Source organism: Candoia aspera, chromosome 6 (assembly GCF_035149785.1).
Source record: "Candoia aspera isolate rCanAsp1 chromosome 6, rCanAsp1.hap2, whole genome shotgun sequence".
Classification (NCBI taxonomy): domain Eukaryota; kingdom Metazoa; phylum Chordata; class Lepidosauria; order Squamata; family Boidae; genus Candoia; species Candoia aspera.
In genome coordinates, this window is record NC_086158.1 from 82067063 (window position 1) to 82094255 (window position 27193).

The 27193-nt window shown below is 39.1% G+C and overlaps 2 protein-coding genes across 2 annotated transcripts in view; one reads left to right on the forward strand and one right to left on the reverse strand.

The window, feature by feature from the left end:
* The window catches only part of CDH23 (cadherin related 23), a 537138-nt gene that overhangs the window by 445362 nt on the left and 64583 nt on the right, over positions 1-27193 (forward strand). The gene's annotated exons all lie outside the window — the stretch shown is intronic.
* VSIR (V-set immunoregulatory receptor) lies at positions 5508-26434 on the reverse strand. The gene is made up of 7 exons (XM_063307522.1): positions 26258-26434; positions 19511-19972; positions 17922-17978; positions 11551-11658; positions 9028-9055; positions 7019-7206; positions 5508-6166 (listed from the first exon to the last, which is right to left on the reverse strand). Exons 1-7 carry the CDS (start codon positions 26319-26321, stop codon positions 6129-6131), a joined length of 945 nt encoding a protein of 314 aa, XP_063163592.1. The 5' UTR covers positions 26322-26434; the 3' UTR covers positions 5508-6128.

Below are 27193 nucleotides of genomic sequence, written 5' to 3' on the forward strand. Positions count from 1 at the left end.
TACTTTCTTACAAGCTTAGGCATTTGCATCTTCATTATAAAAAGTGCATTGCTTGTATGAAATTTGTGATGCCTGCTGAAATTTATGAGGCAGTTCGGGGGGAAAAAGTTGCATATTGGTTGCTCAAAGCAGTTTCAAATCCTCAACTTGGTACCCAGCTTCAGGCTATTATAGGTTAGCATAAGTGGGGATATACATAATGACTGCATCAATATTTCATTGCCATTCAGCTATAATCAGATGCTGAACTCATAAAGATAGATATTTGATTGGATTTACAAGGGTAATTGTTTAATTAATTGTAATTTGGGGGTTATTGTTGTCTGAGGTTTATGCACAGAATATGGGTTGTGTGATCTGAGATTGCAGTTCAGTTTCATCTCAGAATTAGTTCTTGATGTTGTTTCAGGTTCCCCCCAAACTCCCTCCTTATTTTCATTCAGTACTGAAAACACAAGCTCTACTGTCTCGCACCTACTGTATTTTTGGCCCAATTAGATAGTATAATAGTCCTTCATACACTTTTGTAGTTGGCTTATTCTACTTTTTTACCTGGAAGTAGGTAGTTTTGCCTTGCAGATTTCCAATGGATGATTTGGGTGGGGTCCCAGAACAGAATGAAATAATCACTGCCTCACGGATAGTACATCTGCATCACTTCAATTCCATGAACTCTGGGTTAAGTTCAAGTCACAGAAATGTCATCTGCCTTGATGTTTTGTAAAGCATACTTTTGCTTTATTCAAAAACAGGAAAAGAGTTTTGTTTAGCATTATTTTATTCACATGTTAGGGAGGTGAAGGAATACCTGGTGCAAACTTATACTAAAGTATGCATGTAAAACTTTTTATGTTAAGTGGTATTCGCTTCTCATTTTATGACACCTCCTAGCTATCTAGTCTTCATAAGATGGTACAGCTTCCATGTACATATACCGAACATTCAAGCCAAGGATGTGTATAAATCATATGGAAAGAAGCAAGCATCTCACTTCTTTCTTTTCTACTTTCTTTTCCTTCCCTTCTTTTCTTCAATATTTCTGTACTGCAAACTCCAAAGAACTTCTGACATTTGAAGTACATTGGTAGTTTCTGAGTTTTCATCCAGACCAAGGAATGTCAAGCATTGAGAATGCAAATTTAATGTTTTCAATCCGGTTTTAAATACTCCCATGATCAATATTAGCTCCTAATGTTCTGCCAGCTCAGTTCAACTCAATACATGCTTACCGCAAGTAAATCTTAATGAGTTCAATAGTGCATATTCCCTAGAAAGAATTTTTAGCACAAATTAAAATATACAATTACTGGTGTCAAACTGTACACAGTTTTTGTCGGCCCAGTAGGATTATTATTTGAATATGAAATTAACTATTTAGGTACAGCTGAAAACACTAACATACATTGGTGGAATTCGTTCATTTCAGAATCTGCCCATTAGCCTTTTGTCCGTTATTTGTTTCTGAATAATGCCTTTTGATGGAAAAGTAATTGATTAGTCATTCTTGGCTCCTTGTTGTTAGTCCAAGTATTGGATTAAAAACAGGCAGTAGATACAGAATACCTAGTCCTTCACTTAATAGTTTAGGAGGTCTTAAATGTTAGTGAATTTGCCCTGTTGAATTCAGTGAGATTTCTAGAATATATTTATTTTTAGTTATTTGGGTTTTTATGTTATTTGTGGTAGGCATAATGATGTTGATGATAATTTAATTTGATCTCAGGGGATAAGTGATTTTTTTTCACTGTGGATGTTTTAATTTTGTGTTGTTCCTGTCAGATTTATTAGCTTTGTTTTATTATTTATATATTTACACTACACTGCAGAGTTTTTTCAATTTTACAAGCCACCATGATTTTGCAATAAATAAATACAGGAAATGATTTATAGTGCTACCTTTACTCGTCTACTGTAAATTACATAAAGTAAATCACAGCATATGCAACCCACCTTTTATTAACATCTCAATCTAATTGTTACACTAAGAATCCTGATTATACTTTCCTAAATCTGTCAGTTTTCCTAGTCCCACACCACACTCCGGAACATTCTGTTTTCTCGGTATCTTTTATACCAGTTGCAGACAAGTAACCTACTCATATCTTACTTTATAGAAGAGGATTCTCTCATCTTTTCTCCATAAAGGGTATTTGTTTTTAAAGGCAGCACAAAAGAGAATAAATGAGCAGGAATAATTTTGTCTGTAAAATGGCTGAGCAGTTTACATGACACTGAAACCAAGAAAACTGGTTAAATCTTACATTAAACAGTATGTTAAATCTCTTAAATAGGAAACAAAATTCACAAAGTATGGCCATTTGTTCTCTAACTCACCTTTAGTGGTTTAATTACTGCTGAATAAGGATATAGTGTAATTGTTTACAGCAGTGTTTTTCAAACTTGGCAACTTTAAGATGTGTGGACTTCAACTCCCAGAATTTCCCAGCCAGCATGCTGGCTGGGGAATTCTGGAAGTTGAAGTCCACACATCTTAAAGTTGCCAAGTTTGAAGAATACTGGTTTACAGCTACTGATGTGTCACCTTCTTACATTTGTGGATTCTGACCAAGGAAACGGCCTAGGGCAGCAGTGCCAGTTGCAAAATGCTTCTCATCATGCAACACTAAGGTTTCAGTTCCTAGGAAGACTGTCATTTTTAACAGGTCAGATCGAACCATTTTTGTTTCTGCTCTGATCTGTAAAGATCTACTTAGATACACTAAGATCTACTCTCTATTACTGGAGTGACTAAGCCTGCGTAGCACTTCAGATTCCATCTCCAAAAGGCATGTAATCCTGGGAGAAGTCACAACTGCTTGAAGGGGTTGCAGATAGATGCTAGATTGGGCTTCTATACACTCCCAAGCACCTTTGGGAGATCAGACCCAAAGCACTGCACAGCCTTCATCATTTATCTTATTCTGTGTCATATTTGATTCCAATCAAAGCTAATTATTTGTAGCTCAGGGTTGAACTGTGGAGTCCTTGGTGCTCTCTGAGCTTCGTTGAGCCAACAAGGCTCAGAGAGCACCAAGGACTCCATATTTGACTCCTTCAGGTAGCTGCAGATATGTAGGTTCAGCAGAGTGAATGAAAACATGCCATTTGCAAATCCTCACTTATCTTCCTCTTCTTCCAGTTCTAACTCTTACTCTGTATATAAAAAGGGGGACGGGGGTGTCAGAAACCTGAAGGTAACTGTGTGGCAGTTTTAGCTGTTAGAAGTTGGGCCTTAACATAGTCTCGAAATTTTGCAACCTTACCATACACGTTAAGCTCAGAAGAAAAGGGCCTTAACATAGTGTAGAAATTTTGCAACCTTACATGTTAACTCAAAAGAAAAACAATGTGTTTAGGATTGCAGTCTAATTTGCAAGACTACATGTCTCGTGAAGGTATTCCCTGTGAAAAGGTTGGGGGGGAGGCTGAGGCAGTATAAGGCAGACTTTTGTTAATTTGATCATCTGTGGCTGAGAGCACCAAAGTCTCTGGCATGGATTTAGCTTGGCTTTTTTGGGTATTTCTGTTTTTGTCACAAAAGACAAATGGATACAGGTAGTCCTCAACTTATGACCATTCATCAACTTATGACCATTCATCAACGGCACTGAAAGAAGTGACTCACAACCAGCCCTCACACTCAACGACCGTCGCAGCGTCCCCACGGTCACTTGATCAAAATTTGGATGCCTGGCAACCAGCATGTATTCATGATGGTTGCAGTGTCCCAGGGTCACATGATCGCCATTTGCAACCTTCCCAGCCGGCTTCCAACAAGCAAAATCACTGGGGGAAGCTGGATTCACTTAATGGCCACGTGATTGGCTTAACAGCAGCAGCAAAAAAGGTTGTAAAATCAGGTGCGGTCACATGATGCCTCACTTAACAACCACATCGCTTAGTCACTAAACTTCTGGTCCCAATTGTGGTCGAAAATCAAGGACTACCTGTACTGTGCTTTTTGTCACAAAAGAAAAATCTAACCACATGAAACCTTTATTGTATCATCGTATGATCAAATGCAAATAAAAACTAAAAACAATGAACCTATTCAAGGGGTGTGTCAGAAGAGTTTGCTTGTATACAGGATAAGTAATCACCAAGCAGGATGAAGCAAACAGAACAATTTGAACAGAATAGTCTCTTCACATCATTAATTATCTCCTTTTTTCCTTTAATTTTTGTTCTTGAGCAGATATTTCTACTTAAACACATCTGTAATGCCGAACAGTCTGTACATTCATATTTTACTAGGTACATACAGTATAGGAATGTTTTGTATGGTTAAAAAGGATGAGGTTTAGTAAAGTGTAGCTTGTCAGGGTACACACAACAACAGAAGACATTGCAACAATTCTCTCAAAAACAGAGCTGTTAAAGAGAAGGATTCATCATACCTCACCATGGAAAAAAGGCAAGAATTGGCCCTACCATTAGGCAGTGTCAAGCAGCTACCTATGAAACTGCTATAAATGGTTAACTACATAATTTATCTTTGTTGTAATGTTATTGCCAGAAGGGATAAGGCACTTCTCAGGCATCAGCATCAAATTAACTTGACTGACCTTGGCCAATATATGTCATTGTATGTCACTGACATACTTCAAATGTCATCACCCATTCTTCATATGAGTTTCTTGTATTTAGAGTGAAGCTAGACAGATCTCTTCTTTGAGAGCTAGGACTTGAAAAACCCTAAGTACTGACTGTTGTGAGCCAGAGTGTATCTCTGACAGAAACTACTTGTACTTTCTACCCTATTAAAGACATTTTTTTTCTTCAACCAGCTTAACTTAAAGATAGCAACATGAATTATTTCTATAATACACAGTCAGCTGGAAAGATCTTTGCACTTCACTTAAAGCATTTTCTCTGGATACTTAGCCAAAATGTTTTACAAAGCACAAGATAAATTGTAACAAAAATGATCACAAACATCTGGCTATCATTTAAACAAAATGTACCAAATCTGTAATGTCGTTCCCTCTTTAAAAATGGTTTTGAAACAGTTTGTGAAAGCAACTTTTTTTTTTTTTTAATCGTATGGCATAGCAGTTTGGTGTTCATGCTGCTTTTTCTTGCTGGGAAATCCTTGTGAGGTCCAGCAGCCAGATGTGTAGTCTATTTAGCCATGACAAGTCATGTTGCCCAGGGTGAACCACAAGGCGGCTTGTCTACTACATTGCACTGAGTTTGGCTGAGAGAAAGGGCCCAAGGTCACCCAGCCGGCTTTCATGCCTAAGGCAGGACTAGAACTCACAGACTCCTGGTTTCTAGCCCAGAACCTTAACCACTAGACCAAACTGGCTCTCAACCTGTTCTTTGATAGAGCTAAACTGAAATGCATTTTTATGTTCTATTGTGGTTATCCTTTTTGATTTTCAACATGATCTTACTTATAATATTTATGTGTAATTTAGCTGTGCAACTGGGAACCTTCATTTGGATTTTTTTGAATCATTAGCAGATAAAAAGGGAGCAAGAAAGAGAATTAATTAGAACTAGAGTCAGATATGGAGATATTTCATTTTATGTTTGATTCTCTGAAGCCAGGATATAAGCAATACTTCTTATCGCTATGTTAAAACATGTGCAACATACAGTCTTTAAAAGAGAACATATGCAAAGTAAAAAAAAAATAGTACATGTAAAACACTTTCTGTTTTTAGGGAACCAAGGCATTTGGAATGCAGAGTAATTTTTTAAAAAAAGGCTTTTGGTGATGCTATTCATAACCCCTTATAGTTAAAAAATGTAACATGGTCTTGTTCTAATTCAACACATTAGAAACATGTTTCAGTAACTGTTCATAAAGTGATCAACAACTCAGTGAAGTAAAATAAACAGTCTGCAGAATCCTAGGTGGGTACAATACCTCCTTGCCTTCCAGATTTTCCATGTTGAATTATTTCAGAAGAAAGAGGACAACAGCAATGTACTGAAATGTTAGGATAGGCAACAAGTGCCTCGGAGAAAGCCTTTTCTTCCCTTTAGAAACAGTTTCCTAAAAACTTTCTTCATTTGCTTCCCTCCATCTCTGCCTTTCTTTCTCCTTTAAAGCAGCAAATAATAAACCTTCTTCATGTTGCTGTCAAAAATTCAGAATAAGACAATCTTCCTTTATTTGACTACACCTTTGTTAAATCTGGTGAATCAGGAACGGGCTCTGGAAAATATTAACGATATAGATTAACACATTCAACCTGGATTTTGTTGTTGTCAGCTTATTTAAATGTGAAGATTGCTTAGCCCATTTCTTCCCACCCGACAATTAAAAGTAAAGGGGAAAATGGCACCAATACATGGGATCAGTGGTTGCTTCCCATTAAATGCCTCAGAGACAACAGTCAGTCTACAAAATTCTTTGTCTGGTGTCCCCTACAACAGCAAAAGTAATCCAATCTTCTGATGGCTTAAAAACCAACCTATTTCTTATATTATAAGCTTTTATGAAATGGCATCAGATGCATGAAGTGATATTCTAAATTGTAGGTATATAGCAAAGAGGGAGGAAATTTATCTGCCAATTCTGCATCAGCTGTGTGGAAACTAATACTAGTCTACAAATATTGTTGATATAAGAGGTACCACAAGACTCATTATTGTTTTACTTGAAGTTATTACTCCAAAAATCAAAAGTAGCCTTTAACCTTTGGTTGCTATAGCATCATCCCTACAGAGAGGTCAGGAAACATCTACCAGCTCCTATTGGAGTGCTTCCTTTCTGCCAACACCGGTGGAAATAATTTGGTTCCAACTTCCAGGGTACTTAAATGAAAGTTTTTGCTCACAGAAGACCCACTAGAGTGGAAGAACTGTATTTTATATACTTGATTTTTCTCCAGTTAGGGGCACAAAGCATTTGAGTAGATTTAGAGCACTCTCTACACGTTCACAATATATGGCTGTGAGCACCTTCTGAACAAGAAAACTTTTCACCCATGTAGAGACCTATGTAGATACAGATATGTCTGCTGCTAGCACATAGCATACACTCACCCTGCAATTAAATACTTACCAAGTGATGGGAAGAAACACTGGCCTGGGACTGGGGGTGAGAGCGGGGTATTTGACTCTGAGAGAAGGTGTCGATCTGACTCTGAAGGCTGACGGCTCACCATAAATGTTAATTGTGGCTTGGGCCTGGATTCTGAATCAATGTCAGGGACAGCATCAAAGACAGGATTCTCAATGCCATGGGCGTTGCTGCAGAAGGAAGCACAGTCAGACCAATCTCATCAAGGTCAAGTCCCATCCTTTTACTAGCATGCCAGTTACCTTAAAGCAAAATGTCCGAAAACTATAAATATATAAGTTTATTTGTGACTCTGTGCTATTGATAGGGAGGCGGAGAAGTACTGATGCAATATAACATGTTGGGGGATCAGAATGCTAAGACAGATACAAAGCAATTAGAAATCTATTTTATTCATTCATTCATTCATTTTCTATCCCGCCTTTATGATTTTTTTTATAAGTAACTCAAGGCAACAAACATACCTAATACTCCTTCCTCCTCCTATTTTCCCCACAACAACAACCCTGTGAGGTGAGTTGGGCTGAGAGAGGGGGACTGGCCCAAGGTCACCCAGCCGGCTTTCAGGCCTAAGGCGGGACTAGAACTCTCAGCCTTCTGGTTTCTAGCCTGTTGCCTTAACCACTAGACCAAACTGGCTCTTTAAAATATTTTTAATATTTTAAGCTAAATTTGTAACATAACAAATGACCCTCTGCTTATATACCTACAGCATCAACATTCATTTTCGTTTTCATTTTGTTGCTTGAAAATAAAAACTGGTCAAGTAACAACCGTAATGATGTCATGCCATTTTAATTATGATTAATAAAAGAAAAATCAGGTAGAGCTAGAGAAAGCTGCATGTTGGAGAGGCTTCTTGCTAAATAAGCAAAGGCCTAAGCAGAGAAGTAAATCTGAACGTTGTTTCCTTCTACAGCAACAGGCCTGCTTTGCATTATCGCTGCACTGAGAATGTTGCATTATTCAAATTAGGGTTTTCCCCAATTGCTGAGATGAAGCCCTTAACTCAGCAGAAAATCAGACTGCCATGACACCCTAATGCTGACTCTTACCCTTTTTCTATCACCTCTCTTTCAAGTCACTGCAATCACCTGATTTTCCTCCAAGGTAATAGATGAAAAAGGCTAACGGGTTTGACAGCTGTCCTTGAAGAGGGTTAGAATAAGAGAGAGTGTCCTGCTACAAATGCACAGTAGAGTTGGTTTGCCAATTCACCATTCTTCCAGAAGCTATGAGAAGAGGTGACTGGTTGATGAATTTTTGTCCCACTTGCTTCCATCCATCCATCAACTGCTAAGCAGTCATGGAACAAATACCGCCGGTTTTAAGAAAACTGGTTTCCAGTTAATTTCAAGTTCAGTTCAAGACACAGTCTTGACCTTTTACATCCAAAATGGCATGTCCCTAGAGTATCTCAAGAAGTATCTCAGGAGAGGGCAGTATCTGGGTGACCTTATCTGGGCTTGAAAACGGCCTCATTAAAACTTGGATGAGAGATGAGGGTTGTAATCATGAGGGTTGTAAGCTAGATTCGGAAGTTGGAAAAAAAACTTTCTGGAAGAAGCCAGTACCAACCACTTTTGTCCTGTCGCTAAAAAAAGGCAATACGGACATGTCCATGAAGTCGCTAGGAAAGAGTGCAACTCAAAGGAAATTTTACTTTATCTCGGGGAGTAACTCGGCCCAGATGAAAAGCCCCCACTAAGTCAGCATTCTTAAAAAATGTGAACAGGCTCTGTGCCAGACACCAATGGAGTTATGCTTCACACAGCCGAGGTGTTTTTATCAGTGGTACCTTTTTGCTGAATTCCTTCTCAAAGCAGACCTGCCGGACATACATCCTTCAGATTTTTATAAAGGAGACTTTTGAAATTGGCTTGTTTATTGTTGTTTAATAAGGCTTGATTTATTATATAACCCTCGAAATGGTTTTGTAAGGCAAATTGTGGAATAACAAAAAAATGGTACAATTAAAGGTAGTCGCTTACCTTTCCATCCTTACGAGTTCATGAGCACCTGCAAAAATAATTGCAATTTTATTACAGTCAGATTGGCTAGTCCAGTCAGATCTCAGAATCTCAGGTGCAGAAAAACCTAACTATCATTCAGTCCCTTGAATTCAAACACAGTCTTTCTGACCAAGAGATTTGTGCAATAGCTACAGGTACTATCATGCATATAACTGAATGGAGCCCTTTTCTATTTCCTCAGTAGAGATTGTTTGCTTTGCTTTTTCTAAGCAACTAATTGCTTTGTCTTTTGTCCAACACTTGTTGGCTTGGTGATTTGAACTAGAGAACTGAAAAGTACTCATTCATATGGCATACAGATACTTGACCCAAATGGTTTAGCTGTGTTCAGGAGCTCAATCCTTTATGTTCCTGTAAAAGGCTTCTTTGGGATAAAACTAAAGCTAAAACATGGCCAAATCATTACAACACAGTGACCTCCACTACCTGACCTATCATCTGCAAAGAACAGCTGGTACTACTCAAGTCATACCCACAAACTATCCTCTATTTTTAGTTTTAAATGTAGAAGCTTTCACTCCTAGGCACTCCATTCCTCTTTCTATTATGTTGTTCCTTTATTTATAGATAAAAACTTAAACTTTGTCTGAACCATTCTGTTTAGGAGAGAGAGGTTTCTAGCGAGTGAAATTTATGCTTTCCTCCATCTGGGAAGAATGGGTTTTTCAGTGACAGGACATCAGCTGAATCTCTCTCATATGTTCCAATAGGCACAAAATGTTAAAAGGTTTGCCCTTATGCTGCAAGAAAGCTGGAATTCAAGTTTACATGTAACTAATCATGGATATGGAATTTGTATATGAAGGAAATAATAAGAATTTGATTTTCTTTCTAGTTTACACTGATCTAGTAATTACTTTCAACACAGTGTTAAGGCATAGGCAGAAATAGGCTTTACCCTGACTTTGCTAAGAACAGCAGTGATGAGCAAATAAGGCCCTTCAGATGCTTGTGAACTATAACTTGCATAGGTTCTGCCCAATGCTGAGTGATGACCAATGATATAGAAGGTCCCCAGCTTGCAGCCAATCAGCTATTCTCTGTAGGTGCTGCAAAACACTGTGAGAGATGGACATCCCATTCTTCTGATTGCCCACTACATATCTCTTCCTACTATGCAGCAAAACTAACATCCTGCTTGCTACTACCAAAAGGGTATACACAGATGTCTGTAGATACTCAATGTCAGGAAGGACCAGCTGGAACAAAAAATGGAAGTCCAGCAGCCATCTATTAACAAGAATCTGATAGCTCTCACTAGGTATTCACTTTGGCTCTATTAGTCTATGTTTATCCTCAGTCAATTAAACATATGGCAATATTTACAGGAGAAGCCTTTCCGAACCTGGTATCTTTAAGTCATGCTGCATTACAACACCCTTTGCCATCAGCCAATAAGAGAATTCTTCATTGCGGGTGTGAACAATGTGAGTTATGCAACACATTTGGAGGATCCCAAGTTGGGAAAGATTAATCTAGTTGATAGGTATACTGGTTGCTTCATCACATTTTGACTTACATTATTAAAACAGTTATATAATAGCTTTACAGCAATGTAGAGCAAATTTTGACCAGGAGAAGTTAAGTGGATATTATTAGTACTAGGACAGACATCTCATGAGATTTCTTTCACCTTTCAAAATCTTACTTATTCTACTGCACGTGCTACGAGTTTTCAGTAACATAACTGCCATCTCACTAATGGATTTCTAAACAGAGAGCTTTCTAGGCAGGATAGTATTTAATTTGTCTCCTGTAAATACAAAGAGAATTTGGCTCATTTGCAGTGTATTTTGAGACTAGAAATTGTTCACAAATATTTAACCCTAATATATTTCATCAGCATGTTGCCTGTGCTACTTTAACACAAGAAATGTAGACATTCAGTGGTTCATATAAAACTGAAAGGCAAGCTAAATCCAGATGTGGAATAATGACCTTTAACATAAAAGGGTCTTCCAAGTAAGACAAATTTCCCATATGCCTGAATGAGTAGGTAGAGAACCACTGTAAAACATGCACCAGCTGTGCTTCTTACTGACAGCACCAAGTGGAGTAAGCCAAATAAAGTGGTGAGTCATTGATAAAAGCTCTCATTTGTGCAATTCCAATTTTTAAGATGCTTGTTCTTCACATTCATCTGGGATTACCAAGGTGCAATACAGAATTAATGTCAGTATTTTAGGAAGAAAATAGTGCATCCATAATCTCTCCATAGCCTTCCCCTACAGTACAGTAAAACAGTAGATGACGGAAAAAATCAAGGAAGAGTCCCCAAAAATCATTTCTCATTGGAAGAACACATAACCCCATGCTAGTAACCCTAATTTTTCCCTAAATGACTGGATGTCATTCATGTAATAATGCATGTAAAAAATGGGAGAAAAGGCAGTTGTATCATCTTACAGACCCAGAATACTGGGTCTGTAAGAAGTAAGAATCAAAGTTGTGACAAGAAACGGGGTTAACTAGGATACTTACGCCTGTGAGTGATTATTTGTCTCTGCTTGTAAATAAGGAGTAGGATGAGAGGCAGACACAGAATACCTACAATGCAAGCCGCTGTTGCAATTGTGACTGCTGTGGTATCTGAAAAAAAATAATCAAAAAACTACAATAGAGAAATCAGAAAGAAAACACATTTTCCTCCTCACTGGAGGCTGCAGCCTCATTTTCTGATTACAGTTACTGACTGTCCATTTGAATCCTTTTTTCTGTGGTAATTTGTATCTGAAGTGACAATGCCTGTAATTTCAAGGTAATCCTATAAAACCCAGTGCCTTCATCTTTGGAAAATGTGTTTCCTTCATCCAAACACTGAATTAATAGCCATTATTACAGGGAAAGGAAATATGACACTCTAGACCAGTGTTTCTCAACCTCAACAACTTTAAGCTGGGTGGACTTCAAGTTGAAGTCCAAGTTCAAGTTGAGTTGAAGTCCACCCAGCTTGAAGTTGCTGAGGCTGAGAAACACTGCTCTAGATATTGTTAGAATACAATCAGCATGACCAATAAGGCTAATGGGAAGAACTTGAATGCAACTACCCTATGCCTTACTGTTTTGCAAACCTGATTTATTTATTTGTCCCTTTGAGTCAATGTTGACTCTTGGCACTACATGAACAAGTCCCTGCAGTTTTCTTGGCAAGATTTTTGGAAGTGGTTTGCTCTTGTCTTCTTCCTAGGGCTGAGGTAGAGTGACTAGCCCAAAGTCACTCAGCTGGCTTCATGCCTAAGGCAGGACCAGAACACATGGTTTCCCAGTTTCTAGCTTACACCAAATTGGTTCTCAAAATATTTTGGAGAATGTGGGCACTGCTCCCACTACCTCTCACATGCCATGTGAGTGCTCTACCATTTGAGCTAATTCCTCTTCATTTGTTTATTTTTCAAATAAAAATGAATATTTTCACATTTCAGACTGCATTATTTAAATATACTTGGGAACAATGTTAATATCCCTAGCTAATAATGACCATTGTGTTTATGATAGAAAGAAATGTAATTAACAAATCCATTCTTGATGTGAAGTTACTGAAGTAGTTTCCACCTAATGTTAAACCACAGTTATTAGATCAATTATTGGTAAATCTTGGGCTAAAGCATTTATCTCTTTTTCTATAGTATAACCCTGGGGTATAACTCAGAAGCTTTTATAGTTGTGGTTGTTACTTAACTGTAGCTTCTCGTGTTCTTTTGAAGTGAACATTTTTAAAATAATTTTTAAATTTTAAACTTAAGTGCAATTAGTGCAAACAAGCTACTCAAACACAGCTTATGCTTGTTTCAGTAACCATATTTAAGATTATCTGTAGATTCACATATTACACTGCAGTACTTTTAAAACGGAAATGGAATTGACAGCTGCATCTGGAAGGAGAGAGAAGGGAAACCTATCAAGTCTGACCTGAATCAGTTCTCAGTGCTAAAAACTCCAGTGTTGAATTTCTGCTCACAATGCAAACCAGAAGACACTGCAGCTTTGAAAGAAATGTGACAATTTTTATTTATTATTTACATTTACCATATCATACTCTTATATAAATGGTTTCTCTCAATGTTGGACATTAACCTTCAAAGAGAAACCAGTTAATATTGATTAAAATCTAAATGGGAAACTTTAACATAATATAAAACAGGTTTTTTTTTAATCCATTAAATTGTGTCCGATCCTTGGAGACTGCCTGGACAAGTCCCTGCCATTTTCTCGGCAAGTTTTTTCAGAAGTGGTTTGCCATTGCCTCTTTCCTAGGGCTGAGAGAGAGTGACTGGCCCAAGGTCACCCAGCCAGCTTTCATGCCCAAGGTGGGACTAGAGCTCACGATCTCCCGGTTTCTAGCCTGGTGCCTTAACCACTACACCAAACTGGCTCTCTAAAACAGATAAAAGCCAATAGAAACATCAACCACTTCCACTCTTCTGTCACTCAACCAAAGGTCCCCTTACTACCAAATGCAAACCCCATTCAAGACAGCCTGAATCTGCTACAGCATCTTGCTGAAGAAGAAAAGTCGATGGTTTCTTAGGGACTAGGCATGCTGTTGCTTCCCTTAAGGAAACAGGGTTCATCCTTTCTTAAAACCTAATTAATTGCTGCCTGGGTCCAATAAATTTTCCCACCTTCCTCAGATATAAGGCCACTCAGAGTCACCCCTGTGAGATGGGCAGCCATATAAATAATTTAAATAAATAAATAATCAGCCAAGATTTGCAGATTTTGAATGGTTACATGAAACCTGACACCAACTCAAAGTTCATCCCACAAAATACAGAAGTCATGTTATGTCTGACAGAATCTCTTTTTTCCTCAGTCTCTCACTAACCTGTCAAAAGGTATCTGCATGGATTCTATACTCCATCCTCAAAAACAGATTTTGAAATATCCCCAGCTACTAGAAGAGTGGTTGGGTAAGATTGTGGGGAAGGAGGAAGATATTTCTTTGCCATCCTCATCTGACTGGTGCCCTCAGCTCTGCTAAGCAGACCCTTTGGAGGGATTGCATCAACCACCCAGACCATGCCCATATTTCACAGGCTGACCAGAGCTGTGACTGGAGTGCCAACTATGTCATTCCCCCAGAGCCATTTGGATTCAGTTAAAATTTATCAGCCACTGGGTCTCCCACCCTTGCAGAGGAAAGCTGACCCCATGAGTTCAAAACTGAAGAGAATATTATCTTACTGTGACAAGATAGTGTCTCTATTAGGTTGCCAACTTCCTGCTCAGGAGAAGATTCACATGCAGAATGGCAGATCACATTATACTGGATAACAGAGTGTTGGGGAGGCTGAAAATGTGATGGGACAACCCCATAATTGGTGGCCATGAAGCTCTGAACTATCCTGAATAGCGGCAGTTTCAGGATGGATACCAAGATCTAACCACAACATCAAATTTATCTCCATCAGCTAAGCCCAGGAGATAGCCAGGAAACAAATTTATTAATACAGTAATAAATTTCCATATTTATCTTTCTTGTCCAAGATGGGTATCTACCTAGATAGGAAGACAACAGTCCTGTAGACCACAGTGGCCCCTTATGTCAGCCCCACGGTATAGACCAAACCAAGAAACAGATTCAGAGAAGCCTAAAATTACTTTTATTAAGATGGGCTATTGTAACAGAATCTTGTAAGTCTGACTCTGCTTTACTTCCCCCCACCTCTTGTCCTGTGATTCTAAGGAGGTGTCTGTCTGAGTTGTTTCTTCCTCCCCTCAGATTGTTCTGGGTGTGAGTTGGGCTTTTTGCCTCACCATTCTGCAAACAGATCTGGCTTATCTCCATCAAGGATCTTCTTTACTCTCTAACCCTCATCCCAAACAATGAACCTGTGTTGGTCCAAACCAAGTTTTTCAATTCTGTTGGTTTTTCAGACCAATCCAAACTTTCTTTCCATTTCCAGCCTCCAGTAACATTACACAGGGCCAATAATAATAACTTTCTTCTGCTCTCTGTCAGTGAAATGGACCCTGCTCTCATTCTTCCTGAAATGACTCTCTCAAGAAGATCCCCACACACGTAAAAAAAACAACAACAACCTTCAGATAGACTCAATAGAGCAGCCTTTCTCAACTTTTTGACCCTGGAGGAACCTCTGAAATACTTTTCAGGCCTCAGGGAACCCCTGCACATTCAAGCTCAAATACAGGCCAGAAGTTACAAAACTATTATATTCGTTTCAGTGTAGGCCTATACATATGCGCTAACGGTGTTCTTAAAAATTTAAAAATAAAGAATGAAACTTTCCTCTTTAATGTGAAGTTGCCCAAATTTGAAATAATTTTTTAAATAAATCATGATCTCCCAGGGAACCCCTGGTGACTTCTCACGGAACCCTAGGGCTGAGAAACCCTGCACTAGAGTGTTTCTCCCTATCTGGAAAATTCTAATTATTGTGTCTCTATCAGAAATATTGATATAAAGACATTTTGTTTTGTATTCATTTATAAATATACAAAACATCAATATACAAGTGAGGAAAAAATATTTACCAGCAAAGATCTACTAAGTCAATGAACAGCCAGTTTCTGGTTTTATTACCCCTTGATTCTGATCCATGAGAAGCTAATGAATACAAAATGTTTTGCTTTACTTGTTAGACTATATACTCCTGAAGTTTTATTATTTCATAGTTTTATTTGGAGATCCTGTTTCTAAGAGTTACAAATATTCTTCACTGGATTTCTATGCCAATTCAAATAAAACAGGAAAATCAAAATTCTGATAATTGCATGTAAATTCAAATTGGAACATATTCTGTAAATTTATAGATATTCAATTGATATTCAATTACATTTAGAAGAAGACAGTAACATAAGGAATGTTGGCAAGTTGTAAGGCATAAGCAGCTTTCTTTCTCCAAATTACAGCTACCTCAATTTGAAGAACAATTATAGTACAATATTCATGGCAAAATTAACAAGTGTCAATAAAAGTATCAATAAAATGATAGTATCATCTCAGTTAGTTAAGATAATGAATGATTAGGGTTTTTTCCTGGATTTTTTCCAACTTGCTCTTATGTTCCTAAGATTTTTGAAAAGTGAAATTAAATATGACAAAAATGGTAGGTAGGAAATGTGTGAAAATCATCTAAAAAGTAGTATGGGGTGTGGAGTTGTAATAAAGTCAATGAATTCATGCTCAGAGCATGGCCATTCATTCAGCAGATAGGTTTATGATACAGAACAGAGTCAGAGTCTGTCAACTATAAACACGATTAAGTGATAAAAAGTACTTCACATCAGACTTCAGGTTGGAGCTCTCAATCTACCCGTGAAGCAATCAGTGTGTTAAGCCTATACGCAGAGGAGGATTCAACCAAAATTTCTGACAAAGATCAAACTTCCACACGTAGCCATATATAAGCTCTTTTTTTATTGATCCAGTCCCATGGCAACACCACCAATGATGCCAATGTGATGATAATACTCTTCACGGTTTTATTCCAAGAGGACCTTGAAAGTCAAGTCCTCCCCTGAGGAGGAAATAATGTCATTGAGGCAATTGTGTGTTGAAATAAAATGGGGAAAACATAGAACAACAGACCATTGCCTGTTTCTTTTGCACATTTTCAGTATTTCTTGGTCATGCATTCTATTAACTAAACTCCGACTTTCCTCATGTCAGTGTCTGATCAATTCTGTGGGCAAGAAAGAATACCCTTTTATACCATATAAAATATTTTGATGAGATAGTCTGCTATGTCATAACTACTGAACGTACATTTATTTTTTTTCTCAAGCATTTGAATACAATAGCCTAAAATATCACTATGCCAATAATCCCACATTGATCTGCATTTAAGCTAAATCATTGAGAAAATCTTCTGTTACAAAACATTGTCTCTCTCCTTGTGGTGTTGGTTAAGTGGAGGGCATTATGTCCTCCACTGCCCCATTTTCAATGAGACTGGGGCCAAATTATTGATGGTAGGTGAACTCAAGGGCTCGGCCTTGAACAATTGAACTATCTTCTTGCAGACACATTTCCAACTGTTAGCAGCCATGTTGCTAATTTTGCTCTGCTGTCATCTAAACTTAGAAAGAAATATTTAAGTTCTTGGTTGTAGCTCTGGCTTTATCTTGTTTTAACCTTCTAATACTCTTTCTTTTTAAAAATTATTTCATTTTACAATGTTACTATTCTACTGTTATTTTATTGTATTTTATGGTACATTATATGTTATAATCTGTGGTTACAATAAACTAACTTACTTACTCTCTGTTGCACATAAGTACTTCCATAGGTAAACATGCCAGATTTGCAAATCAGCACCTCCTAGAAAAAACTGACTTCCTCTGAGAATTTGTAATACTCTCAATTGCCCCAATGAGTCACTGTCTCCCACTTTGTCCTTACATTGCATTTGGAAAAAAACCCTATAACTACCTTTGTCTTAATTAAGACAGAACATTAACAGCACCTTAAGCACCATAACTAACGCAGACTATTGGTCTTTGATCCCTGTCTACATTAGATGTGGACAGCTTACATTAGATGTGGATTAGAACATTGTAGAAGCTAAAGATTATCAAAGATACAATGGCGAAAGAGATAGGGAAGACTCAGTGGATCCAGAAGAAAGGCTTGGCAATCATTGTAAATGGGGAGATAATTCAAGTTTATAAGTGAAGGCGTAAGATAAATAGCTTTAAAGTTGGGGAAAATAAATAGGAGATAGACAGCGGGAGACTGGAAGTTAAAGTGAGGAGACAGGTGCAAGAACAAAAGATTAAACTCCAAAACATTTAACTAGAATGTCAAGTTCCAGGGGGTTTATATTTGAAAAAATAATCTACACCCTTGAAAATAATGCAATTATGAGCATGTGGTAAAGTAATCTTACTTTCACTGTCCGTATTGTCAGCAGGATGAAATGTACAGTTTGGGAATGTACCATTTGCTGTGAATAAAAAAAACAGCAGTAAAATGTTAGTTTCTTGAAATAAATAAATTAATAAATCTTTGAAAACCCACTTAATTGTAATATCTTCAAGAAATGCTAGTTTCATTTGAGGTGTCTGAAATTTAAATTAGTTTTTTATATAGGATTCTGTTTAGGTTTTTGTTGTTGTTGTTGTTCTGCTATGTATTCCTCACTCCTTTCTAGTGCTCTGCTAGGTAAAGAATTTCTGTGATTAATTCAGTTGCAGGTCAGGTTTAATATAACCTTTCCTCTCCACTTTTAGTTTGACATTATTGCACATTATTGATAATCTTAATTATCAGAACCAGTGATGCTTCAATTCAGATGAAAGCATTACTTTGATTTTGGTGATCAGGATGTTTGGAATGCAGCAGATTTCTTAATCTGCTAAATCGTAATTGCTAGTGCTGTTGAGGATATCAGCCTTCAGATCTGACACTTTTCCCAAACTTTCTCAGGTATTAAGTTCTAGGAAAGAAATTTGAATTTCATTCCAGATGTGACTATTTGGGCATACCCTCCTTCCCAAAACATAGTTCAAAGGCGCGTGCACCAGAGGACTGTGCTCCAAACCATCTAAATTGATCCTCTCCTTTTACTCTCATGCATTATGTTACTATTTTAACTTTACAAATGCAAAGATTGCAAATAGATATTAGCAACCCCCTTAAAAAGAAAAACCACTGAGGGAGACATAACAATCAGAACTAGAAAAGAAACACACCTTCTCCCAAAATAGATGCAAATAGAATAGATTTGGCTTAAATCAAACTGATTTAAAGTAACAATGAATGATTTAATCAGAGAATTCTGTACATTTTTTTTATTTTTAAGCATCCGATTTCATTTTTATAATGCTCCATTTTTAAAAATTCAGTTATTCTTTAAACTATACTCAGTTTTGGTCACTGACAGTAACTTCCCTTAACAGGTCAGGGATATCTGATAATCGTAATTTCTAGAAAAATGTGTTCCTGTTTGTTACTGTATATTCTGAATACTAATTCTTCAATACTCAAAAAGAAATGCGCATTTCAGTTTTGGAAGGTGCACATCAAATACAGGTGACTTAAGTATTGGTGTATAAATTTAATAAATACATAAATACCGATCTGATATTTTTCAGATCAATTCTCATCTGCAAATAGGGTATGGATCATAATTTCAAGCAAGCAGATGAACGTACTCATTAAGGCGTTGGCATCTCAAACAGTTCCAGTTCAAGGGAAAGCATTCTTCCTCTTTGTTCAACAACTCTTTAAAAATCATAAGAAAGGGAATCCATTTTCACTATTATCAAAAACTGTTCTTATACAGGAAGAAAAATTTCCTCTAATATAACTTCATTTTAAACATTCTTTTCTGTTTTGACTGTCTTCTTATCTACAGTTCCTGAAATTTAATCAAGACCACTTCATGTAGCATTACACAGACATTTCTAGGAGAACATGAATGAGAAATACAGATACATAATTTTAACTATATCTGCTTGGTACATAGTGTTTTACCTTTCTGTATACGAAGTTCCATGAAGCCATATGCGTGTTGCTGGATCTGTGGCTTGTTGTTTTCTTTCTTAGCCTCTGCTAAATAACAGCAGTAGTATCCTCTGTCCTCTAGAGTAAGATTTGCTATAGTGACATAGAAAGTGCCATGATGAATCAAAGAGAATTCCAGTCCATGATGGTTCACTTGATGCCCGTGGACATATTTCTCAGCAGTGTCATTCACATGAAGTTGCCCATGATGCTTCTCAGCTTCATGATGAAGTTCCTTAACAGAGATGTTGCGGATATGCTTCCTCTGAGAACACCTATGGTCATCTTTGTTGCTGAAGTACCAAGCTCTGGAGATTAAATCATGCTGATTGGCAAGAACCCCACTGATCTTACAAGTCAAAGTGACATTTTGACCTTCAGGGCAGATGTAGAGTGAATAAGGAGTAAGGATTCTGAAAGTTGCAGAGTGTACTGTGTAGAGAAGACAACAGAATGTCAGAGATATATCAAATAATGAAATACCATTCAAATAAATGCAGCCTCATCCTAGCTTCTGAGTGAAATTATAGCTTCACTGAAATCCTACTTTCTGTGCTCTTAATATTTTATTTTAGCTTAATCATAGTTGGTTTTTTTGTGGGGGGGTACAGTCACTTTTTTGGAAGTACAACAAAGCCCACAGGGGAATCATTTACTCAGTATTTTTTATCTTATAAACTGCAATTCAGTGCATGCAATCAAATGTGAACAAAAAGGATGAGATGGATCAATAGAGGAGCACACTACAGAACATTCTGGGCAGGATTTACCACTTCCAGTTGAGGAAATGCTGAGTATCTACATTTCAAAATCTCCTTCTTGCATATGTGTGGTTTTCTTTCTTTTTGACATAAACTACCCACTCAATGCCTGGTTAAAATACTATAGGCTTACCCCATCACATAAGGCTGGATTGCTAAAAAGTCTTTGTTAATGCAATACTAATCCTGGGTTGTTTTTTTTAAAGAAGATGCAGTGTGTATCTGCTAAATTAAAAGTTAGGAACTGGGGTTTCACCAACCAATATCAAGAAACTTGCACAACACTACTGTTTCCATACAAAAATAAGGTAATTGAAACTGCTTGCAAGGAGGTGTTATATATTTCCATATTCTTTAATTTATACAGATTTAGAACTATCCAATGACTCATATTTTTGCAGTTGAGTTGGGATGAAAAGCAGACAAGATTCAATAATATTAATACTGAGGTACATTTAACAGTTCCAAAAAGTAAATTGGGAAAAAAATACTGTTAGAATTAGGTCAATTCAGTTTCAGTTTATTAAAGTATATAGTCATAGACCAAACACACAAAAATTAAAAGAAAAGGAAGAACAAAAACAAAAATGTATAGTATATAATACAGAAGTTCATTAGGAACCCATTCATCATCATCATCATCATCATCATCATCTATTTAAATTTACTGACCATCCAACTCCAGTGGACTCTGCTTCATGCCTGAGCTAAGCACACCTGGGAGAGCAATCAAGTCCAAAAGCTTCTGATTTTCATTGATATATTACCAAATTTGGCTACAGTTCTACAGACTTCCTGATCCTGGTTGAGTGCATGGATGCCACATGGGAATGATCTGGATAGTTTGTAGTAAGGGGGGAGATTATCCTCCAGGGATGATGATAGGGCAATTCAGAAGTATGTGCAGCACTGTTTCAGAGTCTGAGCAGATATATAAGTGCTCTTGATAAGGAATACCACTGAATCTGCCCAACAGTACCATTAAGGAGAGAAGACTTTTTTTTTCCGTGTCAGAAGCACCTACCAAAGCGCTTCTGTATTGAAAGGATTTGCTGATTGCATCACCGTTGCCAAGAGGACACCCAAAGGGGCTCCTTTCATGTCCCTGTTATTTTCCCACCAAAGTGGTACCTATTCATCTACTTGCATTTGCATGCTTTCAAACTGCTAGGTTAGCAGGAGCTGGGACAAGTTGATGGGAGCTCACTCCATCACGTGGCTCACACTCATGGGTTTCGAACTGCCGAGCTGCCGACCTTAATGGTCCTCTGACTCAGCACCTTAACCACTGAGCCACCACGGCCCCAGGAGAGAAGATCCAGATGTGCCAATGTGAAGGCTTTCCTATGAGATAGATCTAGGCAATGATACAAATATATAGTGAACAGAGGGTATGCAAGCTCATTATTGCAGAAATGTGTGTTGGTTCTACTGTATCTCTTTGTAAACTGAAACCTAAAATTCTTTGCTTGATCTCTCTCCGGGCTTCATCCAAGCCTAGTATACATATAGACTGAGGGGGTGTGAGTTAGATAATTTTTTCCCCACCCTCAAATTTACTTAAGCCAATATTTCAACCAGCAGAGTTGCAACTGAAATCAAATGAAATGCAGCTGAGCTTTAGCCAGAGAAGTGCATTAGCAACAGAATGGGGAACTCAAAGTAGAAATCTTAAGAATTTAGCTTGAACAGCTTCCAACAGACAAACAGCCTTCTAAGTGCAACCCTGTGCACCATACAGCAAAAGACTCAGCACTTTCTGAAACTAAAGTTTAATAGTTGCAGGTACATCATAGTTGCCCCTACATGTTGAATATTGAAAAGTTATAAAGAAATTGTCTCCTCCACCTCAAACTGCCAAAATCACCAATCCCTCAGACTCTTCCAAGCCCACTACAATAATTACACCTTCCTTTCCTGTAACCCTTCAGTCAACCCACCCCAACCTTCATCCAGAACTGTGGTAGACTTTCCTTTACACACTGCTCAACTTCCAACAATGAATGACACCATGAAACTTGCAGACCAAATACTGAGATGAAGTCAACACAGGACAGTGACCCTGCTCATTCTAATGAAATCTTCATTCAGTATGAAGATCCTAAACCCTCCAACCTAAATAACCCAGCTTTTGAAAACAAACTAGGCTTGCACTCAGAAGCTTCCTTCAATCAAGGAGCCAGAGACACCACCAGATATGCCACAGCATCACCCACTGCTTTTCTATCACTTTCAGAACAGCTTGATTTTCCTTTCCTCCATAACACATGGGAGCTCAGTCCTGTAGAACAATGGCTACCTCTTTGACAGTGATGCCATGGGGATATTGCCATATTTATTTCCTCTAAACTTTGTGCAACTGTGCCATTTCCCTCTTTACCAGTGTTTCTCAACCTTGGCAGCTTTAAGCTGTGTAGACCTCAACTCCCAGAATTCCCCAGCCAGCTTGCTGGCTAGGGAATTCTGGGAGTTGAGGTCCACGCAGTTTAAGGTTGAGAAACACTGCTCTATATACTAGCACTGGCTATTGAATTAGGGCAAAATAGGAAGCATATCCACCCTTCTATTTAGCAAAACACATTTTCGTTCATTCCTTTTAAATCAACTTTTAAAAGCTTATTTCCTTTGGCAACAACTTAAACACCTTTTTATACAATGTGAGAAGTCTGTTGAAGTTAACAACCCTAGATGGTTTCACTAAAAGAAGCACATCCTGTCCTGCTTTGTTTTGCCTTCACCTTTGTTTTCAATCTGAGGTAAATGCTATTGTTAAAAATATGAGTCTTTAAACAAGGTGGAGCTAATTCCATTGAGTTACAGAGTTTGTGTGCCATTTTTTTCAACAAAATGTTCATATTGTTCACACAACAAAATAGGGCAATGAGCAGAATTCAGCAGCTGATCAATTCTACACTTCCCCGGTAGTCTTCCTTGAACTTATGGGACCCATCAAGCAGATAGGAATTCCTCATTTTTCAAAGTTCTGGGGGTGGAGATTGCTGAGGAGATCAGGATGAAGCAATATAAAAAGCCTCTCCTCAGTCCTCTTGTCATCCATCTTCAGATCTTTAATTTTATAACTGTCCTACTCTCACTGACTGATAAAATATTATCACAGTATGTTGTTCCATCACTGGATAAGCTGTTGGGCCTCCTAAGCGAAAGTTTAATTCTAAAAAAGATATTGCACTTTTCCAGATCTTAATTCCATTTTGCACAGCTCCCACATCCATCCAGTAGTGGAATATATTGTTCACCTGTTGTTCTGAAAACAACATCTCATTCTGTAAGACCTTCCTTTTATTCTCCCACTGGATAATTACTGTATGTTCAAGATTCATGAAGCAAATTCCTTTATCTGAAATAACTTCTTCTCCACTGGACTAGAGAATCCTATACAAACAAGAGAAGTAGAAACTTTTCTCCACTTCACACAAGTTTTATATTTATATTTTTATCTTATCTATGTTTTTGAAGTGTGATTGAAGCTTAGATGTTTTTATTATTGCTTTTATTGTAAACTGCCCAGAGTCCCCCATCGGGGAAGATGGGCAGTAATATAAATTAATTAAAGAAAGAAAGAAAGAAAGAAAAAGAAAGAAAGAAAGGAAGGAAGGAAGGAAGGAAGGAAGGAAGGAAGAAAGTTCCTCACCCTTATCTTCTGCATTTCTATACTTTCTATCTAGCAGGTTTTGCAATCCTACAGTTTGAGAATCTCTAAGCTATTAATATTAGAGGTCTTCAGACCCAAGTATGGAAATGTATGGAAACCTCCTTTCTGAATCCTAGATTTAAATATTAAAAATACCATACAGAATGTTTGCAATCCCTTCTACTTTTTACAAGAGGAACTATTTCATTAAGTGGTTACATCCTGAATGGCAATATTAGAAGAACATCCAGCCTGTGGGATTTCCCTCTTAGGAGCTATGGAAAGAGGTAAAAGGCCCTCTACTAAAGATCTATGTCTGCAGGATTTCTTCAATACACATTTTAGAATTAATGAAGATCAGTACTTATTTCTTCTCCTCTGGGACTCTGGTAGTGAAGCAAAGGTTTTACACATTATGCTTCATCAAAATGTGGTTTCTTTGCTTTTGCCTTAGTGTGACCCATCCCTTGAAAGAAACCATTGTTTACAAACTGTAATTGATGGATTAACTATCACATCACACTAAATCAAAAACAATCTACATTATGCAGGGCAGACCTTGAGACAGACCTGGTGCTTTCTAAAACAAAATTCTTCTAGCAGCCTCATGGCCCCATAAAGTTATTTCTTGGGGAGCACGGGGGGGGGGGGGGTAGTATCACAGTTATCCTGTATGCACATAGTGAAGTCATCCTCTGAATGTTAATATTAATTTCATAAAACCAAAGCATTAAAAACTGACAAACTGAGGAAGACAGGTGAGAAATGGAGAACCAGGGGAATGATGGTATTTTCACTGAAATGGGCCAGAAGCCCTTTGCAGTGCAATATTATCAGTCTGGAGGATTATTCCTTGTGAGCTTGTATAAAACTACACATCAGCAGGATTCAATCTCCAGCAACTGATAGTGGCAGTTCATTGCTTTGAGTTTTTTGGATGATGCTCTGTATATGGAAATAACCACAGTTCCTTAAAATTAAAGGCTGTGCTTGCATTACACACTAAACCACAAACTATCAAAACTATTTTAGGCAAATATTGTACAAAATCACCCAGGGCAATAAGCTTAAAATTCAATGTATCCTGCAGTGTTTGAAGTTAAAAACTCTTTCTTCGCATTATTTGCTAAGAATGGGAGATGAGTATAGTAAATAACATATCTGGTAAATGAAGATGTGTATACTAAATTATTTCCCTTTTTTTTTTTCCAATTACCCCTTCCCACCATCAAATACAGTATACAGTCCACAATCAGCTACAGGGTTACAGCCACAGTGTGTGAAAATACCAACTATTGTTTATGAATTTAAAACAAAGATTGGAGCTATTGTTTATTAACCAGTGTTGCAATCTATTTTATGGGAGATGCTTCAGCCTCAGAATCCAGAAAACAGAATTATCCTTCTTCCTATTTTAGATACTTGCAGAATCCAGAAAACAGAATTATCCTTCTTCCTATTTTAGATACTTGCAATGACCCCCAACGATAATCATTTGTCCAAGACCTTCTAACAAATTCATGGCTACACAGAGACATAACCAGATCACACCGAACACTGTTCGCCGGGTTATTTTAAATAACTGCTATTCTAGGATAAGTTTTAGAAGTTACTTGGTTACTTGCAATTCCGTGGCGAGTTTGCTGCTTAATTTGCTAGCTTTGCAAAAGGAGAAAATGCATATTAAAAACAATCCTGTTGCTCAATGCAGTTGGGCTAAGCCTCTTTCTTTGCATGATTTGGAAGAGATTGATGGCTTGGTTTTCAGTGATTTCAGCAGGGATGTCTTCAGTACTCGCTCCACCCCCCCCATCCTCCAGAAGTAGCTCAAAGCCAATGATCCATGCCAACTTCTCAGGCGTCCCTTACTCAAGAGCAGCTCCAGAGCAGAGGCGCCCCTTCTACCGAGACAGGTGCCTGGGCGCCCGTTCTCCTAAAGTCTTCGCGTTAAGCAAGAAGCGCCTTTCCCACCCTGCAGAGATTGCGCCGCGCACCTTGCCCGGGAAGGCCAGCAGAGCCCCGGGGCTCTCTGGGGAACAGTTCCCCGGGATAAGAAAGGGCGGCAGGAACGCCCAGGTGCAGCACCCTTCGCCTCCACCCGGAGGGCAACCGGGCCCTGCTTCGCCCCCGTGCATTTGAAGAGGGGTGCTCCGTTTGGGGGGGGGTGCAGGAGGTCCAAAAAGGAGGGCGGGCTCAGCCTCCGCTCCGTCCTGGGGATGGAGAAAGCAGAAGGAAATGCGAGGGGGGGGGCAGAAGAGGTGTCCCTCTCGAGGAGGGAGCCGGCGACCCACGGCCGGCCCTTACCTTGGGGACGAGTCAGAAGGAGCGCGAGCTGAACGAGCAGCCCCCACTTGGCCGCCGGCTCCATTCCGTCCCTGAAGGAAAAAGCCCCGGGGGGCTGGGGGGGACTCCTCTCTGCTCGGCGCTCCGGTCCTGCGCGACGACGCCCAGAGCTGGGTAGTCCGACCGAAGGAGCGGGGAGGGGGGGTTGCCCAAGTGCCGGAAATGTGCTTATTTTGCAGCCCCGGAGCGCAACTTTGGGCAAGCCGGAAGAGCGACCGAAGAGCACCCCCCGGAGGCAGCCGCCAGAAGGGGAAACGTCGGGCACGCGGTCTCGGGCGATAGCCTCGACGAGCCTCTCCAGGCAGCCCTCTCTACCTGAGCCGTGGAGGGGGCGGGGCTAGCCTGCTCCTGCTGGCCAAGCTGCCCGAGATCCCCCCTTTTGCCTCCGGTCCGATGCAGAGGCGGAAAGGGTCAGACAGGCGTCCAAGCGTCGCCTTCGGGTCGCGGGGAACTGGAGACTGAAGCGGTTGCCAAAAAGTTGTGCCTCGTCCCGCCCTCCCGGGGCTGAGCAGAAGCGCCGGGGCCTGGGAGGGGCAAATGCCGGCGGACTGGGCTTGGATCGCGCTGGTTTCGCCTAAAAGAGAAGCAACCCTGCGACGAGACGGAGCCAGCCCGAGCTCGTTGTTCAGCTACCTTCAGCTGGCTAGAAAATGCCGCGGGAGGGCGGGAAGGGGCGCGGGTGTCGGCGCGGGAGGGGGCTTCGCCTTCAAGCCGAGATAGCGCATCTTCTTGCAGGCAGGAGCGGGGCCCAGGGCGCCCCTCTCCATCGACAGGTCCCAAGTAAGGAATAAGCAAGACAGAAGTGCCAAAATACCGGCCTAAAGGCGTGACTCAACAGAAGGCAACTTCACCCGTTTTTACCTTGTGGTCTGTGCAAAGACTCCCATGCTCGAATTA

Excerpts from the sequence above, each read along its gene's own strand:
- VSIR (XM_063307522.1), bottom strand. The coding sequence starts at position 26,321 with ATGGAGCCGGCGGCCAAGTGGGGGCTGCTCGTTCAGCTCGCGCTCCTT. Across the intron at positions 19,973-26,257 it reads CCTTCTGACTCGTCCCCAAG|TACACTCTGCAACTTTCAGA; the intron begins GTAAGGGCCGGC and ends TTCTCTACACAG. Across the intron at positions 9,056-11,550 it reads ACAAATAATCACTCACAGGC|GTGCTCATGAACTCGTAAGG; the intron begins GTAAGTATCCTA and ends TTATTTTTGCAG.